The 20,842-nt window shown below is 44.7% G+C and overlaps 1 protein-coding gene across 2 annotated transcripts in view; it reads left to right on the forward strand.

Moving 5' to 3' along the window:
- Nucleotides 1–2,755: 2,755 nt before the first annotated feature.
- Phf12 (PHD finger protein 12) overlaps nt 2,756–20,842 on the forward strand; it is a 49,329-nt gene continuing 31,242 nt past the window's right edge. For both annotated transcript variants that reach the window (XR_006149435.1, XM_042692617.1), the window contains exons 1-2: nt 2,756–3,380; nt 4,037–4,218. Coding sequence is in view for 1 of the 2 variants with exons in the window: in XM_042692617.1 (XP_042548551.1) it covers nt 3,315–3,380; nt 4,037–4,218 (248 nt within the window). In the remaining variant the exon portion in view is untranslated. The remainder of the gene's footprint in view (nt 3,381–4,036; nt 4,219–20,842) is intronic.

Raw genomic sequence — 20,842 nt, forward strand, 5'->3', positions numbered from 1 at the left:
GGTCCAAGTTTGTTTTAGCCTCAGAAAACATACAGATTGTCATACAATGCAACTTAAGGGTTTTGCTCCTAAATTAGGCAAAAGCTGGGCCTGTGGGCTCTTTAAAGAGGTGGCCAGCTAGGATCAGCTTAAATTTACTTCTACTTATGGTCCCCAGAATGCAAATGCTTAGAAGTGTGTTCATTAGAGTAAAGGAATTATGAGATTCAGAAGCCAGAAGACAACAATCCATGAAATAAATAATAATGGTGACTAGTACCTTCTACAGTTTTCTGATGGAAAGGTCTAGACCACAAATGGTGCACAACCTAGCACAAGTCACTTAGAATAATGGAGAAGAAAAGCAGACTGCAATGTGCAGTGCCTATATTAGCCACAAGAGGTCGCTTCTAAAGGCATCTGTATCCCACCTACCTGTTCTCAATTCCCCTTGAATAGCCAGAATTGGAGCTCTCCAAGGTGGCACTAACTCATCTTCCAAGCTCCAAGATAAAGGTGTATGATTAGTTTCCCTGACATTCATACAACCAATTCTTATTTTTTTCATGAGTCCACAGTTAGCTGCAACTGATGACCAAACCAAAACCTCACTTGTTGGGTATGTGCCAATGGCTTATTTTTGTTGTTGGTCGTGGGATTGAACTCAGGGCTTGGGGACTGTCCCTGAGCTTTTTCCCTCAAGGCTAGTGCTCTACCACTTTGAGCCATAGCACCACTTTGAGTTTTCTGGTGGTTATTTGGAGATAAGAGGACTTTCCTGCTTGGGGCTGGCTTTGAATCACAATCCTCAGATCTGTTTCCTGAGTTGCTAGGATTACAGACATGAGGCACCGGCACCTGGCCCAATGGCTTACTTTTTACCCTGTAAGCCTTCAGGCTGACTCAACAGCACAGCTGGGCTCAAAGCAGTAGGAAAGAAACCAATGACAGAGGACAGATAAGGTTCCAACTTCTGAGGGCCTATGACATGAAGTATAGCCCCAAGAGGGATATGAAATCTAACCTCTTCCATACAAGCAACCTAGCCCAGCGCTCTTCTCTCAGAGAGTCACATCGCAGGCCCCAAAACACTAAAGTATATTGTTGGCTGAGGCTGACAGAAGGTAGAGGGCAGCTTACTCACATTCTCCACCTTCCCATGATCTTATTCTTTCCAGAACCAACTGTGGGCCATCAAAAAAGTGAAAAGTAAAAAACAAAAACAGAAACAAAAAAAAAACCCTTAAGATTTTATACACTGGCATCCACAGCTATGTAATTCATTCTTCTTACAGTTCCCATGGAGCAGCAACAATTCCTCAGAACCAGTAAACATGGTCTGGCCTGTGAGTCAAGAAGTCTATTTAATTCTCGGTTCTGTCATAAATTTGCTATATGATTAGGCAAGTCACTGCTCCTCTCTGGGCATCGGGAAATGAAGAAATGAAATCGTCTCAAAGTTCTTTCCACTTTTACGACTCAGAGAATGCTGTGTGCAGCAACATTAAAAGCAGGCAGGACACAGCAACATAGCAACAATGCCAAACAAAACGTCTAGCAAGTACAGCCATACAGTTCCCTCCTCAATTTCATCCACAAGCCAACAGCGGTTGGTATCGGGTCATTTCAGATGTGTCAAGAGGAGTGTAGGACGCCGGGCGCAGAAGCACGAATCCCCGCCCAGGATTCGAGATGAACTCAAGACTACAAGTCCCAGCATGCAGCATAGCAGGTCTCAAAAGCATTCCTTCCTCCCGGCAGGCAAATCACTTTTTCCTCCCCACCCCACCGCGCCCCCAGTCCACCCTATGGTGTAGTGTCTTGCACGCAAACGGAACTACGATTCCCACCACCCATCAAACCTATCGCGATCCTTATCCCAGGAGGCAACGCGCTCCCGCTCGCCCTGTGACCCCCTTTGCGCGTTGCAAGCAGGGAGTTGGAGTCCTCTGTGGATAGGTAGCAGGGCGTTGTCAGGACTACGCACTCTCCGGCGTTTGACTTCCCATGGAAGAGCTGGTCTCAGGAACAGTGGTCAAGAAAGGGTAGTAACTAGAAGGCGATACTCCACTCGGTGTCATCACCACACAATGTAGGGATGCCTGGGCTAAAATTAAGATGTCCCGAGGGGGCGGAAAAGGGAACAGCAGCTACCCAACTCGTCACCAAAAGCGTCGGGTTTTTTTTTTTTTTTTTTGTCGCAATGGCTTTTTTTTTTTCATTACCAATATGGCGGCCCAGTCCAGCCACACCTGACGCGGGAGTCATCTACTACATCCTTATGAATATAGGTGTCGCCGACAGCCGACTAAGCTCCATTCACAACCACACTGGCTCCTCCCTGCTCAAGCCGGAGGACTCCCAAGGGCATGGCCGCCTATATCCCATTACCAAAATGGCGAAAGGAGCTGCTTTCTTGAGAGGTCCTGCAGGTGGCAATACGCCTGCGCGGAAGGCGACGGTGTGGTCTAAGAGTTGGAGGGGAGCCCCTTCCACACGCCTGCGCGAGAACAGAGGCCTCTCGGTCTACACACAAACACCAATAGGGGAAGAGCCCCCCGGTTTCTGCGGCTGCGCCATGACCCCTGCGCGCTTTCCCAGGTGCCTGCGCGAGGTTGCAAGTCCCGCCCTTTTAGCTCAGTGCGCTGGCGCAGGACAGGAAGGCGGGGCTTCTGGGCTCCAGACGAATGCCAGCGCGGCTGCGCGCTGGGGGGTACCACCTCTCCGCGGCTGCGCGGGAGCCCGGCCGCCGGCTGTCACTGCGGTTGCGCGCGACGAGCGGCGATCCCGGGGCGCCTGCGCGGGTGGCTTTGCGGGCGCTCGCGGTAAGTTTGCGCCAAGTGCGCGGCAGCCGGGACGCAGACGGCGGCAGCGGCGAGAGGCGGAGTCCGGGACCACCCCCCCATCACCCCCCCCCTAGTCACCTCACGTACCACAACCTCACCTAACCTCTCACCCCCCCCCTCCAGTCCCCCAACCCCGGGATGGCAGCGCCCGCCAACCTTCCCGACCGGACCTGCGGTCGCCAGCGCCGGCTTTAACCTGTGGGACTAGGCCCCACCGAGGCCTGACCCCCAGAACCGGGACCCACTGTGCAGTCAGCTGCCGGGCCGAGGCTGAGGGGATTCTCCCCCCTCGCGGCCCGTGGGGAGGACGCTGCCGTCCCAGGGACTGGGGACCGGGGGGTGGGGGGGAGCCAGGACGAGGAAGTCGGGGCCCGCGTTGGTGAAAGAGAAGAGGAGCCGGAGTCAGGAGCGCTCCTTTTCCCCGTTTCCCCCCTCCCCCTGGGGCTGGGGGGGCCGGAGCACCGAGCGCCCAGCTCCTGAGGTGGATGAATGTGGGAGAAAATGGAGACCAAGACGATCGTGTACGACTTGGACACGTCGGGGGGGCTGATGGAGGTAAGACTGGCCCTCATCCCCTTCCCCCAGCGCTGGGAGGGAACCTCCGCCCCACAAAGCCGGCCCTAAGCTTGAAGCACCAGAGAGCTGGGGAGGGGGGGAGGGGGGAAATGTTCTTCCTCACCCAGCCTCTCCCAACCATCTCTGCAATTTGGGGGGCTGAGACCAGCTTCCTAGGACGTTTGCAGCAGTTTCACCTACCCGCCGCCCTCGATTTGCTCTCCTGAGGCTTTAGCCCACTCCATCTCGATGCACCGGCGGGCCTCCCCACCCCCTTCTTGCTGGCCCCTTTGTGCTTCCCCCACCACGTCCGGGTACCGGGCTTCAGGCCTCTCCCGTGCCGGGCTCTGGAGTCCCCCACTGTCCATACAAGGAAGTGGCGAGAAGGGAACCGCGCACCGTTTCCCCATCCCCCTCCCCCCCTACCCTGATCCTCCCCATTTGGAAGAAGCTTTTCTCGTTGTTGTGCTGCCGGAACGCGGTTAGGGTGGGCTGTCCCTGGTTCCGGGGACTCAGAGGTTCTGGGAGCAGCCTGGATGGGAGGAAGAAGGACAAAAGGGGGGAGAGGGGTGGGTGACAGAGAAGCTGTTCCTGGGAGGCGACGGACCGCCCGGGAGCTCCGAGTATGCACACACGCCGTTTGTGTGTGTGTACAGCAAATCCAAGCTCTGCTGGCTCCCCCCAAGACGGACGAGGCAGAAAAGCGGAGTCGAAAGCCTGAGAAGGAGCCTCGGAGAAGCGGCAGGGCCACCAACCACGACAGCTGCGATAGCTGCAAGGAAGGTGGAGATCTCTTGTGCTGCGACCATTGCCCGGCCGCCTTCCATCTCCAGTGCTGGTAAGGCTGGGGACCCCTTTGGAGGCCCCTGGCGGAGCCCCCTCGGTACATTCCTTCACCTGGCCTGCCCCTGCCTGCCGAAATAACGGGCGCTTGCAGCCGCTAGCTGGCTCTGCAGCCTCTGGGACGAGCGCCTCCCCGCCCCCGGGTGTCTGCCCAGATCCGGCCGTTTTGCGGGGAGGCGCAGCGGGGGTTCCGGATCCCGCGGTGGGGGTTGGGAGGAGTATGGCGAAGCCCAGTCTGAGATTGGAAGTCGCTGGGGAGCCGAGACCGAGCGGGCCCCGCGGTGGCGGGGGAGGAAGGGGAGGAGCTCCGAGCCCCGTGCCGCTCGGCGGCCGCGCGCTCGCGGCCCTCAGAGCTCCAGTCGGGTCGGGCTCTCCTCCCGGTGGGTACGCAGAGCCTTCCGCCGCCCAGCTTCTCTCGGTCCAGACTCCAGCGAGCCCGCGCTTGAGGCTCCGGAGGAAATCATGGAGGGTGTCTCTCGAGTCCGCCTCTTCTTTTCCCCTCTGTTTACAATATGGCGACCTGCCTTTAATTTATATTTTTATTCTCAGCGCCATTTTGGCTGCATATATGAATTGCAAAGGTCCTCTGGAGAACAGTGGGGGCAACCCCCGAGTCCCTTCTTCAGAATCTCCTCGGGGGCCAGGCTGGAATCTGGCCGCTTTGGTCCCTTTCTCCGCCTTTGCTTTACCCCCTGTTGCCTTTCGGAGAGTTGCCTCCCTCCTCTCTTTTCCCCTCCTTGCACTGCTGCCTCTTAGGAAATCAGGCCCGGTTAGACAATTAAAATTGCCCTTGGGCGCCGATTTCACTTCTCTGCTCTGTGTTGGCGAGCCCTTGGCTGCAAAATTCTTTGCTGCTGGGACAGGTTTGTGTGTGGTGGCTCCGGAAAGGCATTTTTAAGGAGCTGAAAGCTGGAAAGTCGTCTCCTCCTTCTCCCTCCCTTCCCCCACAGTAAATGCAAGAGGGGAGAGACCTAAGAGGAAGGGAGGAGACTTTGCTTGTACACCCTTTGCTTGATCCTCCTCAGCCCAGAGCAGTCTCAAAGTTTAAACTGCATCTTCTGCTTGGAGAAAGCATCTCTGCCTGCCACAGGAACCCAGATCGCGTCTTTTTCTGCTGGGTTCTGTTGATCAACAGTTAACTGAGGCAGGCGTTTGTGAGGGGCGTACTAAAGAGAGCTAGAAGGAAAGGGGCTGCCATGGTTGCCGTTTTTGGCCCTCAGTTTTTGTTATTTTTGTTGTTGTTTTTTAAAGGATATTTCCCTTAAGAGTACTCCACAGTTCCACTCACATTCCACCTCTCAGTCTGTAGAATAGGGTCTATTGTATTTGTGCTAATTGCAGGTTTTGAAGCACTTATTAGATAGATGACTGATACAGGCAAGTTAAATCTGTGGTTAGAAGTTTTGTAGGAAACTCTTCCTTACCATTTCTAAGACAAAACCCAGGAGAGTACCCCATCTTGGCTTGTAATGTTGCAGGGACAAAAATGACTATCCTGGAGGAAACTTCACTGTTGGCCTGCAAGTTGTTGCTATGAAGTGAGTCATAAAAGCAGTAGGAGTGTGTGGATTTTAGCATTTATTTCCTCTTAGGTGTACTCCTGGAGAAAATATCTCTCGTCAAGATTCCTGTGCTGCTCTTGAGCACAGGAGTTTCTGCCTGGATATGTTGTGTTGCCAGTTATTTTCAATTGCTTGCATTTTTTATTGTGCTTGATAGGTATATATGTACTAGACTGTTACAGACTTGTTTACTTTTGTGTGTGTTTGTGCATGCATGCATGCATATGTGCTAGTCCTGTGGCTTGAACTCAGGGCCTGGGCAGCATCCCTAAGCTTTTGTGCTCAAGACTGACACTACCACTTTAGCCACAGCAACACTTAGGGCTTTTTTGGTGGTATTGGAGATAAGAGTCTAAGGGACTTTATTTCCTGGGCTGGCTTTGATTCAGGAACCTCATATCTCAGTCTCTTGAGTATCTAGGTATAGGCAAGAGCCACCGGCCTTGGGTGTCTAAGTTAATGTTTTATCCATAGGATGACGTGCATGTTAACCAAATGGTGACTCCTTTGTTGAGAGCATTTCATAAGCTCTGTATTACCATTTTTGAATCTCATTTCTTTAATAATCCTGAAATTGTTTATTTGAAATCTGAGTATATGCTCTAGTTTGCCTGAGATTGGGCTTTTAAGCCTATTTGTGTGTGTGTGTGTGTGTGTGTGCCAGTACTGGGGCTTGAACTCAGGACCTGGGCACTGTCCCTGAGCTCTTTTTGCTCAAGACTAACACTACCACTAAGCCACAGCACCACTTCCTATTTTCTGGTGATTAATTGGAGATTAACTATGGACTTTACTGCCTGGGCTACTTTGAACTTCAGTCCTCAGATCTCAGCTTTCTGAGTACCTAGGATTACAGGTATGAGCCACCAGCACTCAACAGAGCTACAGTCTTGAGTAGAAAAAGCCAAATGATTACTGCAGGGTCCTGAGTTCAAGCCCCAGTTACTGGCACAAAAAAAAAAAAGAAGAAAGAGTCTGAAACTAAAACTTAACCTCTTAATCTTTTAATTAGATGAGTCTAAGTCTTGTAAGATTAAAAACAACAATTTCTGCTTTAGCTGGAACAAGAAGGAAGGACTTTTTAGCTGTTGGTAAGACTCCGGCCCAAAATATATTTCATTGAATACTTTTTTTCTTTGTGTCTTTTTGAAACCATGAATGGGAACTGGTAATCAGATATTTGAGAAATAGTAGTGAATGAGGTAGGGTTTGTTTCATGTCTTCAGTTTTCCCTTTGAAGAGGCCAGTACTGAATGTACCATTGACAATCTGAGTTATTATCTAAATCACAAAATATTTTAGGTTTTAGTGAAAAGATAGGAAGAACTTTTTTTGTTGTGGTGGTGGTTGTGAAGCTTGAACTCGGAGCCTGGACACTGTCCCTGAACACTTCTGCTCAAAGCTACTACTTTACCACTTTGAACCACAACACTACTTCTGGTTTTCTGGTGGTCAGTTAGAGATAAGAGTCTGGAAGACTTTCCTGCCTAGACTGGCTTTGAACTGTGATCCTCAGGTCTCAGCCTCATGAGTAGCTAAACTTACACGTATGAGCCACCAGCAACCAGCTGAGGAAGACTTTTAAATAAGAATTCACCAAGATGAGTTTCATTTAGTAAGGTTTATCACACATTCCTGCCTCTAACCTGTACTTTCCAGTGAAAATGAAGTACCTGCTGGACTCCAGTGGATCACATCTAAAATCCTAGCTTCTCAGAAGGCTGAGATTAAAAAAGCACTGTTTGAAGCAAGCTGTCCAGTTAAGCAGCAAAAAGCTGTAAGTGAGCTGTGTCTCAAGTGCTAGAGTGCCAGCTTTAAACAAAATAGTTAAGGGATAGTGCCCAGGCCCTAAATTCAAGCTCCAGTTCCAGTCACATCCCTCCTCTTTCCTCTCCCCCACCCCCCAAGAAAGAGAGAGAGAGAAACTGGGCCTCCAGCGGCTTATACCTGTTATCCTAGCTACTCAAGAGGTTGAGATCTGAGGATCACAGTTCAAAGCCAGACCAGGCAAAAAAGTCAATGAGACTTTTTTTTTTTCTTTTTTTTTGTCAGTTGGCTGGAACTTGGGGCCTGGGCACTGTACCAGAGCATTTTTGCTCAATGCTAGCTCTCTACCACTTTGAGCCACAGCTCCACTTCCTGTTTTCTGGTGGTTAATTGAAAATAAGAGTCTCACAGACTTTTTTGCCCAAGCTGGCTTTGAACTGTGATCCTCAGATCTCAGCCTCCTGAGTAGCTAGGATTACAGACGTGAGCTACTAGTGCCTAGCTGTCTGTGAGATTCTTAATCTCCAGTTAATCACAGAACAAGCTGGAAGTGGTGCTGTGGATCAGGTGGTAGAGTGTCAGCCTTGAGCAAAAGGAGCTCAGAGACAGTGCCCAACCCAGAGTTCCAGCCCCAGGACTGGCAGAGAGAGAGCATATGAAGTACTTGGTTAACCAAACTAACCAGTGTTGTGAAATCAAGCTATTAATATCTGAGGCAATTTTGATTCCTCTGTACATTTTTTATTAACTTGTTCTATGACTATTTACTTGTACCATATGGGAGTGAGAGTAAGGCTGTGTTTTCTCTTGCTTCCCTTTTAGTTCAAAGCCAGCCTGGGCAGGAAAGTCTATGAGACTCTTGTCTCAAATTAACTACCAGAAAACGGGAAGTAGAGATGTGGTTCAGAGTGGTAGAGCACTCAGGCCCTGAGTTCAAGCCCCACAGTGAACAAAAAAAAGTGAATTATTTAGATGAGTATAAGGATGATAATATCACTTACATAGAGAATAAACTAGAGTAAAGTTGTAATTTTGCAAATCCTGTAGGTCACTATTGCAGTGTTGCTGTATTTCTCCATTTAAAGTTACATGAGACAAGGCCTTTCTCTGGCTTACCAGTCTGTCTCACAATGAACTGAATCTAGTAAAATGTTCCAGAAGTGATTCCTAGGCAAACTTTACCTCCCAGGCTTAGTGACATAGCCATAAACCACAAGGGATTTTTCTAAAATAAACTACTGGAGGAAATGACTGGTCAAATAAGCTGTTTTAATTGTCCTGTGTATTCTCCTGGGCTGGTACCCTGTTAGGAGAAGCATTCTTCTTCCCAATTAAATGAAGAACCCTATATCTTGGTTTTTCGTAACAATCAAAGCTTTTAGCTGGGCACCAGTGGCTCATGCCTGAAATCCTTAGTTACTCAGGAGGCTGAGATCAGAGACTCGGAGTTCAAAGCCAGCCCAGGCTGAAAAGTCAACATGAGACTCTTATCTCCAATCAACCACCAGAAAACCAAAAGTGGTGCTGTGGCTCAGTGGTAGAGTACTAGCCTTCAGCAAAAAGCTCAGGGACAGTACCCAGGCCCTGAGTTCAAGCCCTATGACTGACTTCCCCCACACACACCCAAAAAACAAAAAAAAAGCTTTTAAGTGTTCCCTGGTTATCCTAACCTTTGTCATAAATAAATAATTATAAGTCGAGCCTTTTCTAATTTTCCTGGATCTTTGTAGACTCACTGGTTGAACTTCAGTTGTCATTGGTCCATCTTTCCGGTTTAGATGGATTGTTGTCACTGATAGAGTGAATACCATAGAGTACCAGTAATGAGACTGACTGAAACCTGACTGGTTTTTTGTTGTTGTTGTTTTGTTTTTTATGGTTTTTACATGGCATTTTGCTCCAGACAGACAGGAACCATAATGGTCTGATTGAGAAGTGCATCTACCTCAGCAGACCTCAGCATGGTCCCTTCCTGTCAGACAGATTTCTGTAGCATTTGCCTCCGCATGTTATATTTGGAATTGTTGGCTGGCTTTCCTCTCTCTGGTGTTGGCAGCAAGATCCAAAATGAGGTTTTCGAAGAATGAGAGTAAAAAGGTCTCTGTGCACAGGCAAAACTAAGCTCAGCTTAGTGTTTTGCATATTTAATTTTCAGTGAGTCATAACAAAGGTTTCACATATAGAATAGATTCTAGAAAAGGTTTTCTGAAAATCTTTGCTGTTTGAACTTGTTTTTTTGAGACAGTCTTGCTGTAGCCCAGGCTGGCCTGGAACTTACATGGAATTATTGGTCTGTGTCAGCAGGCCTGGCTAGATGACAGATTGTAACTTAAGACAAATTTTTGGTGGTATCATTGTAGGAATTTTTTCATTTGAGATGTGTCCTTAAATCCATTAGCATACTCAATAAAAGGTAGGATGCAGTTACAATCTCTTCAGTTTCCTACTGCTGAAAACTGTCTAAGTACAAATGGGTTTCACTAATATATGAGGATAGCTTTTGCCCTTTACTTGTAAGTTGTGAATTTTTTTTTAAACTGTATTTTTTTTGTCTTTTTCTTTTTTGGTACTGGGGATCGAACCCAGGACGTTGCACTTGCTAGGCAAGCACTTTGCCACTGAGCTACATCCCAGCCCGTGAATTTTTTTTGGGGGGGGGGAGGTCCGGTCGTGGGGCCTGAACTCTGGGCCTGGGCGCTGTCCCTCAGCTCTTCAGCTCAAGGCTAGCGCTCTACCACTTGAGCCACAGCGCCACTTTCGGCTTTTTTTCTTTTTTTTTGCTTATGTGGTGCTGAGGAATCGAACCCAGGGCCTCATGAATGCAAGGCAAGCACTCTACCACTGAGCCACCTTCCCAGCCCCAGCCTGAGAATTTTTTTACAGACACAAAAGCTGTACTTAAGTATTGCCTTCATTTGAATTTGGAGAAGAATTTTTATTAGTCTGTTGTAAATTCTTGGTCAAGTATGCCTTCAGTTGTGATTTATTTTTTTAAACCACGTCAGAGAAATGTCCAAGAAATCACAAAAAGCTGGAGCTATGGCTGAAGTGGTAGAGTGCCAGCCTTGAGTATAAAATCTCAGGGACGGTGCCCAGGCTCAGAGATCAAGCTCTAGGATGGCGAGGGGTGGGGGTAGAAGGAATATGCTCAAGGACAGTGCCCAGGCCCTATGACCAACACACACAAGCAAATCTCCAAAAAACACAAGTCTACCACCTGCCTTTGGTCAGGATGCCCACTTAGCACTCACCAGCACAATAGAAAATTTATGTATAGACATTTCTCATATTTAGAGGCCTGTGATTTTAAAAGGAAGATTTTAATTGCCTTGATTTGGTTGGTAACAGCTTGGGGTAAAACTTAACTCCAGATCAGTTAGTGTGTTGTCTTTGAACCCAGTTAACAAGATCAAAACATTTTCTGCATACTCCAACATGCTTACCTTTATATAAACCTAGATAGTTAATAGGGAACCACAGGTGGCTCACACATGTAATCCTAGCTATGCCAAGAGACTGAGATCTGAGGATCACCGTTCAAAGCTAGCCAAGGCAGGAAAGTCCATGAAACTATCTCCAATTAACCACCAGAAAATGGGAAGTGGTGCTGTGGTTCTAGTGGTAGAGCACGCGCTTTGAGCTGAAGAGCTGGGGTTAGCGCCCAGGCCCAGAGTTCAAGCCCCATGATTGACCAAAAAAAGGAATATTTGCCTGATGATTTTATATAGATCCCTAAAAGTCTGCTCAATGCCCTTGAGGATTTTTGCTACCTAAAAATGAAGATATCTTTCTTAACCAAAATGAGTACATCTTTTCTCCTACAAGTGACAGAGTAGTAGAAGACAGATGAAACTGAATGTAATCGTTTTTTTTTGTTGTTGTTGTTGCTTGCTGGTTCTGGGGCTTAAACCCTGGGCCTGAGTGCTGTCCCTGAACTTCTTTTGCTTGAGGCAGTGCTCTACCAGTTGAGCCACAGCTCCAGTTCCAGCTTTTGAGTAGTTTATTGGAGATAAGAGTGTCACAGACTTTCCTGCCTAGGCTGGCTTTAAACTATAATCCCCAGATCTCAGTCTCCTGGAGCATAAACCACCAGCACACAGCATAATATGGTTTTTTGTTGTTGTTACTTTTCTTCCTAATTTTCTTGTCCTTTTAAAGGTGATATATGGCAGGGTTATTTTTTATTTATTTTTTGGCCAGTCATGGGGCTTGAACTCTGGGCTTGGGCACTGTCCCTGCACTCTTCAGCTCAAGGCTAGCGCTCTACCACTTGAGCTACAGTGTCACTTCTGGTTTTCTAGTGGTTTATTGGACTTTCCTGCCTGGGCTGGCTTTGAACCGAGATCCTCAGATCTTAGCCTCCAGAATAGCTAGGATTATAGGTGTGAGCCACCGTACCCATCTCAGTAGGGTTATCTTTACATAAGTCATTTACATACATACATTTCCTTTTACATAGTGTTATATGTTCCCTCATTCTCTTTCATTCATCCCTCCTATCCATTCATGAGTTGCATAGTTCACCTTTATCAATGTCCAGTGCATACCACTGTTGCACTTTTTCACCCTTTTTCCTCTGATTCTGTACCTTCCCCATAATGTGGATTTTTGATTGTTGGTAAGAGTGTAGAAATCCGCCACGGAACCTTCTTGTCCTATAATACCTAGCCTATGCACAATTCCTTGAGTGTGGTTAAATGGACTACCTGGTAGAAAATTGTTCGGGTTTCTGGTAACCTTTACTAGGTCAATGAAGCACAAGCTCCATTCTTGTTTTAAGATACTAGAGTTTTAAATCACCAACAGGGAAAAAAAAATGCCTGATTCTCCCCACACACACACACACCTTTGCCAAATCCGAGGCCCCAGGGAGTACAACGTGGCCAGCTGCATCGCCATTCAACAAGTAACACTTATGAAAGCACCTCTGCATAATGCTAGCCTCCCAAGAGACACAGGCCAGGAGTACAGCTGTCCCCCTGCCAGTTTCCTGAAAGAGGAGGACATTGTATTCAGTACAAGTCCTAGACCAAATTTCAGAAAGGCACTTTGGTATTACGGATTTGTTACCATGCCCAGGACGCATGCATAGGTCACTAGCTGACTACTTTTCCCATGACTGGAGAGCATTTAAGAAGAATGAGAAGATGACTCCTTTTTCTCCGTGATTTCCAAATATCTGAATCCTCATTGTTTAAACCTAAATCTAGGTCTCAACAAGTGAGAACAAAGATGAGGTTTTAGCACATTGGTATGATAGGAAAAGTTTAGGATTAGAATAGATACTGATGAAAGAAGTCATTGATTTTTTTTTTTTTTTTCGGTGGGTCGTGGGGCTTGAACTCTGGGCCTGAGCGCTATCCCTGCACTCTTCAGCTCAAGGTGAATACTCTACCACTTGAGCCACAGCACCACCTCCGATTTTCAAGTGGTTTATTGGAGATAAAAGTCTCATGGACTTTCCTGCCCAGGCTGGCTTTGAACCGCAATCCTCAGATCTCAGCCTCCTGAGTAGTTAGGATTACAGGCATGAGTCACCAGCGCCCGGCTGATTTTTTTTTTTTTTTTTTTTTTGACCCATCACCTAGGAGGAACTTGACTATTACATAGAGCAGTTACTGAAATTGAAGTAAGCAAATCTCTTGAAGATGGATAAAACTTGCTAAACCAGGTGCTGTAGAATTACTCATATAATCCTAGCAGCTCAGAGGCTGAGATCTGAGGATCTCAACCAGACTGGTTAGGAAAGTCCATGAGACTGGGATCCCCAATTACCCACTAGAAAAACCAGAAGTGGAGCTGTGCCTCAAAGTGGTAGAATGCTAATCTTGAGCAAAAGAGCTCAGAACAGCCCAGGCCCTGAGATCAAGCCCTATGACTAGCCAAAAAAAATGTTGATTTGTTCATTCAGAGCTTCTATTCCCTCCCTTTTGCTGTAGCAATACTGAATAAATGTTCACCAAACTACTTGAAAGCTAGAGACTGTCCTTTTTCCTTCTTTCACTTCTATATGATACCTATTACGATACTTATTATGATATTACAACTAAAAGACATGAAAAGGAATGGCGATGATATCTTTATTAATAAAAACATAAGATGACCATTCCTTTCTCTAGAATTATAGTTGCTTTCCTCTATGTTTGTAATTTTGGTGCTTTTAGTCATTTTGTGTAGAATATCTACCAGAAAATGTTTGCTAGTTGTTTTTTTTTTTTTTTTTTTGTCAGTCGTGGGGCTTGAACTCTGGGCCTGGGCGCTGTACCTCAGCTCTTCAGCTCAAGGCGAGCGCTCTACCACTTGAGCTACAGCGCCACTTCCGGTTTTCTGGTGGTTTATTGGAGATAGGAGTCTCATGGTCTCTCCTGCCCGGCTGGCTTTGAACCGCGATCCTCAGATCTCAGCCTCCTGAGTAGCTAGGATTACAGGCGTGAGAGCCACCAGCGCCCGGCTGTTTGCTAGTTTTGACAACAAAAAGACACATAGAATAAGGGATAGAGAAACTCCATAATCTAGCATGATTCTTTCCTGCTTATCTGTGCTCTGCATAAGGCTCTTTTTGAAATAAGCTTCTGTGATTAGAGGAGGCCTTTCCATGGTTTGATTTTTAACCACAGCCCAAAGATATCAGTTTACCTCCAGGCCAGGCAGGGGAACCTCTCAGAATTACTAGCAAGATTGAGTTCCAAGTGAACCCTGTTTTTACTCACTTGTGACCTGCAGAAGGATATTGAATATTATTTTCTCTCTTGAAGCAAATGTAGTGTCCAGAAGAACTTGGGAGTTTAGTTTTCATCTCTGCATTATAAAATCAGGCAACACACTTCACTATTTAGTTGGCTAGGTGTGAACTCCAGGCCTAAGCTCTATCCCTGAACATTTTTGCTAGAGGCTCTCATTTTACCACTTGAACCACAACTGTGTGTGTGTTTAATTGGAGATATGGAGATGAGAGTCTCATGGACTTTCCTGCCTGAGCTAGCTTCAAACCATGATTGTCAGGTCTGAACTTCCTGAGTAGCTAGGATTATAGGCCTGCTAAACTAGGTTCCTTAATTCCTAAGTTCACTGAGTCGTCAGGTAAAATTCTGCTAATTCTTTGTTTTAACCAAGTTTTGGAAACATCAGAGGGAACCTTTATGGTGAATTTTTTCCATAGAAAGTCATTAGTTATTGTTTGGGGTATGTCCTGAAGATTATACTCCATGAATCTCTCTAAATAAAGGTATGAAAAGGACCTCCTTTGTGGTCCTCGTGGTTTTGCCTGGCATAATCACTCTTAACTTGGCAAACTATTATACTCAAAGGAAACATCTAATTCTGTGATACTTGACATCTTTGCAGGCTGTGGTTTGTTGGTATTGAAGCAAACTGTAGCTTCAGAACATTGTTTAAATGTGGGAAGCAACTCATGCTTAAAGCTTATATGCTTGCTGCATTTTTATTTATGTATCTATGTATATATTTATTTATTGCCAGTCATGGGGCTTGAACTTGGGGCCTTGGGCACTGTCCCTGAGCTTTTTTGGGGGGGTCCAGTCGTGGGGCCTGAACTCTGGGCCTGCACACTGTCCCTCAGCTCTTCAGCTCAAGGCTAGCGCTCTACCACTTGAGCCACAGTGCCACTTCTGGCTTTTTTCTTTTTGCTTATGTGGTGCTGAGGAATCGAACCCAAGGCCTCAGGCATGCAAGGCAAGCGCTCTACCAATGAGCCACCTTCCCAGCCCCATCCCTGAGCTTTTTTTGAGCCATAGCACCACTTCTAGATTTTTCTGTTTATGTGGTACTGGGCACTTGTACCCAGGGCTTCATGCATGCTAGGCAAGCACTCTACCACTAAGCCACATTCCCAACCCCCATGCTTGCTGCATTTCTTAAAGGACCTTCCTAGAGGCAGACATCTAGGTGATCATTCTTTGGTTTGGGACCATTTGAGAGAAAAGTGGGCCAAAGGGAAAAAAATCATCATGGCTCTCTATCTCTGAGAAGTATGTTCAACTCCTAAATAGGTCACTGGGGGTATAACTGGAAGGCTTTGGAAACACAAGTCAGCACTTAGCTGTGGCATCAAACCACGATAGCACGGTTTGACAGCATGCCCAGGAGATTACTTCAGTCCCAAAGGGTAGAGAGTTTTGAGGTTTATGAGAATTGGGAGATGGGAAAGGGGTAAGAGAAGGATGGAATAAGTTCTGTGATGTTGCCCAAATAATATTGTCCCTTTTTTTGCTCTTATGACCTAAGAGAACACACACACACATCTATTGTCTAGATGAAGTTGGGTTTTGTTTTGTTTCTTGTTTTGTCAGTTGTGGGACTTGAACTCAGAGCCTGAGCACTGTCCCTAGCTCTTTTGCTCAAGGCTAACTCTCTACCACTTTGAGCCACAGCTCCACTTCTCATTTTCTGGTGGCTAATTGGAGATATGGGTCTCACAGACTTTTTCTGCCTGGGCTGGCTTTGAACCATGATCCTCAGATCTCAGCCTTCTGAGTAGTTAGGATTATAGGTATGAGCCAGCAGCACCCCACCTGAAGTTGGGTTTTAAATAAAGACATAGTTAGTCTTAGTTTTCCAAGCCTTAATAGGATTTTAGGTACAGTACTATAAACTGTCCTAGATTCCTAAAGTGTGTCTTCAAAAAGAATGTGGCCTGCCTATTTCCTTTTTCTTGTTAGCTCACTAAAATTTGGCAAAAGAACAGTACTTCTGAGGCTCTTCTGTAATACACAGTTGTAATTGTTGGTTTTTCTTCCCAATGGAATGTTCTCCAGTACTATTAGAAAATGACTATTGGGGCCAGAATGTGGACCTTGTTTCAAACTAGCTAATCTCTAGCATCTGTCACAGGTGAATTAATGAAGCCCCCTTTCAAAACGTTTACAGCCAATCTATCTTCCATTATGAAGAAGCCAGGATTGTAAAAATAGCAATGCAGGCCAATAATAGGTAGCTAAGGCAAATACCTGATACAACTTGTGCACTACCCTCCCTCTTCCTCCCTTCTTCCCCTGTAACTTGTGAGGCTCTTCTCCAGGTGTCCTTTACTGGGAGTATGCCACAAGCCAGCTCTGCATAGAAGGCCATAAAACTTGGGGCATAGTCAGCTAGTTTGAAAGGATTGTATGCCTGTGGAAGTGACGCAACTAGCTAAGTTTCTCAATGGGGCATTTGTAGTAGCCTGGCACTTCATTGGTTTCCTTGTTAACACTGTCACTAAGGCTTTGCATGGGAAAAAAAAAAAAAGCAGCAGTCCTTGTACTTTCTTTTTTTCTTAGTCCTTGTACTTTTTAATGTACTTTATGGCATTAGTTGTGTTTGAGTGAGTGGCTGGGATGATAGAGAATAAAGGATAAAGGATTAAGATTCAGATACCCATGAACTTTCTGCTTCCATCTTTTAATATCTTTCAATTATGGCCATCTTCTTTACCTTGGAAACATGGGATAATACTTTAAGATAAAAGCTGATGCCCACACAGGTGTCTAGAGGAAGCTTACTGTTTCTGACATTCAAATTTCACTAAATTTCATTCCCTCGACATATACTGTTAAGTTTGCATATATAGTTTTTCAGTTTAATTATTTAAAAAAAAATAGCATACACCTGTAATCTTAGTATTCTGGAGACATAGGCAGGAAGATGATAAATTCAAAGTCAGCATGGACTGTGTAGTGAAAGTATCCCAAAAAAACCTTATGGTTAAATCTTAACTAGCACCTTTTAGCTTTCCTAAGACATAGATGATTTCAACTTACAAAGCTTTATTTATTTATTTGTTTGTTTGTTATGTATGCATATAACCAGAACTTGAACTTGAAGCTTCACACTCTGTTTCTGCTCTATCACTTGAGCCATACCACCACTACCAGCTTTTTCTGGTAATAGGAGATGGAATCTTGCAGATTTGTCTGGCCAGGCTGGCTTCAAACTATAATATAATCCCCAGTCTCAGCCTCCTGAGTATCTAGGATTATAGGCTAGAGCTACCCATTCTTTATTTTTAAAGGACTCAGCGGTCCCTTTATAGGTCACAATGGCTGCCTGAAGGCTGATGCATAATTGTAGTCCTGATCACTTTCCTCCCCATCTTAGCTAGTACCAGTAATATTTTCTGGGTTGGCTGAAGGCAGCAGGGCCAGTCTGAAAGAGAGTAGACCTGCTGTAAGCATACATTGTCTCTTGTTGTTTGTCTTCACAATGCCACTAAAATTGCTTGATTTTAATTTGTAGTGACCTCAGATGGAGGGATGAGAGAACCATGAACTGTGAAATTAAAAATCATAATTGCTCAATGCTACTATTTGCTTGATGAACACCTCTTTCCCCCATCAAAAGTGAGTGGAAGACATAGATAATGGTGGAAGCAGTTAAATCTTTCTAGTCTGATACTTTATTTTCACAGAAACTTCTATTAATGACTTGAGAACTTGATTTTTAGAATTCTACCAGTTCATGCAATGGACCTTTTAGAAAATAAGAGAGTCTCTCTTGATATATGGTGTAAATCCAATGTTTGCATTGTGTTCCTGGGTTTTGTCCCCCTCCCCCCTCCCCCCCCCTCCAGTCTTGGAGCTTGAACTCAGGGTCTGTGCACTTCCCTGAGTTTCTTCACTCCAGGCTAGCACTCTACCACTTAGAGCTTCCAGCTTTTTGTTGATTAATTGGAGATAAATCTCAGACTTTTCTGCTCTGGATGGCTTTGAATTGCCATCCTCAGATCTCAGCCTCCTGAGTAGCTAGGATTATAAGGATGAGTCACCAGCACCTGGCTTTGTTAATTATTTGTATCAAATGAAATGTTTTATGCTAAGGAAAATCTATTTAGTATCAATATCAAGAATTTCCATTCAGAAAAGTTTACCCAATTATGTGTATTAAGGATTAAAATTAAAAAGATAAAAAAAAATATTGCTCAGGTATCCTTTCATACTGAAATGCTTTTTAATTGGCTTTCAGCAGGCTCTGGGTAAGTTCCTTGTTCATGTTGCCCAAGTCAGCTCAAAAGTACTATTCTTGGCTTGATACATTTATGATATCCAATGACATTCCAGATGAAAAAAATATATATTATGGGAGACATTGGTCTGTTTTGTTGTTCTGAAGAGTTCCATGAAATAAGTTACAGGAAGTATTAAAGTCAAAGAATCTTTTGGCTGAATTTCAGCCAATTTAGCATCTTTGATGCTCTTTTCCTAAAAATTAGAGAGCCACAATTAAATGTCTCTTAGGTCTTGAGACATTTTATAGATATAGTCATATAGTCTTATTACTTCCTATTTTGTTTACATAAGTAAAGCATACTTTAAAAAATCAGATTAGTAACTTACAGATGTAAGTTACCAGTACATGGTTTACCAATTTTTTTATTATGTTGACACTGATAAAAGAAAAATGCCAGTTATTTTATATGTGGTTTTGTAATAAATAAATGTATTTTAACCAAAGGGAAGTTTTAAAGCATTTTATATGCTTTTTCTCCAACCTAGTATAGCAATTAGTTATTAAACAGCATGGAAGTATGACCTAAATATGACTTGCTCTGTTTTGTTTCACCAACAATGTCCCATCTATCAATGTCCCATCTATGTTTTCCATTGGTACGTTATACAATTTTATATGATTATCACATTGTCCTGTTGTCAGATTTGACATTGAATAAAATTAATTTTATCATTAAAAAAAGAAATGTTTTGTCAGTCCAAGGAAAGAAAATGGAGTATGTAATAATAATAATAGTAATAATAGGTCTAGAGCTCAATGCTATTTTTTAATCTATATGTTGTAAAGCAAAAAATAGATCTCTGGAATAAAAGACAGGGCAATCTTTGTGTTTCACAATTCCCTCTACCATTCTCTTCTCCCTTTGTTCTCCCTCCCCTCCCACTTCCCCCAGTTCCATATTGAAAAACTGCTTGCACTGGATGGATAATTAACGGTGCTTTAAAACACCAGGTCCCACTGGCAGCCACTAAATCTGAAGTAAATGTTAATGTTGTTCAGCAAGAGAGATGAATAAGGTTAGATTCAGATCAGCCTTACTGGTAAAGGACTTAAAATAGATGCACTTAATTAGAGAGCCTAGAACCATGATAACCACCATCCTCTTGCAGTGGTGAGATGTAGCCTCATTAGTGAATGAACGAAGCGTTCTAAATTAAAATGGGATTCCTTCTGAGTTGGGATCATCTGACTTAGGGCTTTGAATCTTTGACAGAGAAATCTGTCAGTGAGTCATTACAGTGACCAGTACAGTAAGTGTTTGTAGTTTTCTCCATATGACTTCAAAAATAGTCTTAACTAGACACCCATCTAGAGCTGGGCCATTTGCTTTTTTTAATGGGACTCTTGCTTTGTTAGAGTGATGATGCAGAGCTTGGATTTAGGAAGTTTCAGTTTTAGAAAGTTAATGTCCTTGGCCAGCATTCTAATTGGTTTATGTATAAATATATTATTGTTTGTATGCCCTCTCCAGATTTACAGAAAGCAACACCAAACTCTGAGAAGCATATCCTTCAATTGTACATACAATCTCAGAAGATCTAGAGCTTCATTATTATGGACTATTTTATACCTAACAGTGTTATTAAGATTAGGTAGTGGTTAAAATAAACAGTGAATTGGAAAGCAATGAACAATCCCTTTCTGGCCAAGAATTGCCAGTCAAAGCTTTTTAACAAATGGTCTGGAAGGAAAATTAACCACAACAGAGCTCTATTTTCAAAAGTCACTCTCTTTTCTGCCTGCAGAGAGAATGCCTGTCTCTGCACTGCAAACTATGTTATTTCAAAGCCAGAAAATAATGTAAAGGTCTTTGTCTTAGCTGGACATCAGTAGCTCGTGACTATAATAATAGATACTCAGGATACTGAGAATCTCGGTTCAAAGCCAGTTTGGGCAGACACATTGCTTGAGACTATCTCTAACCAGCAAAATTGAAGTTCTTGTAATAGAGTGCCATTGGTGCAAAACGGTTCTTGTTTTGTTGGCCAAAGAGCTACCAGAGCTGGCTCCTAGTAACTCACAACCATAATCCTATCTACTCAGGAGACTGAGGTTTTAGGATTAAGGTTCGAAACCAACCCAGACAGGAAAGTCTATGAGACTCTTACCTCCAACTAATCACCAAAAAAGCTGGAAGTGAAGCTATGGCTCAAGTGGTAGAGCACTAGCCTTAAGCAAAAAAAGCTCAGGAACAGTGCCCAGGCCTTGAGTTCAAGCCCAGGACTGGTACAAAAAGAAAAGAGCTACTAGATTTCTATGGCAAACAGCTCTTATACAGTGGAGAAC

This window comes from Dipodomys spectabilis, unplaced genomic scaffold, assembly GCF_019054845.1.
Source record: "Dipodomys spectabilis isolate Male_0828 unplaced genomic scaffold, ASM1905484v1 ptg000004l, whole genome shotgun sequence".
Taxonomy (NCBI): domain Eukaryota; kingdom Metazoa; phylum Chordata; class Mammalia; order Rodentia; family Heteromyidae; genus Dipodomys; species Dipodomys spectabilis.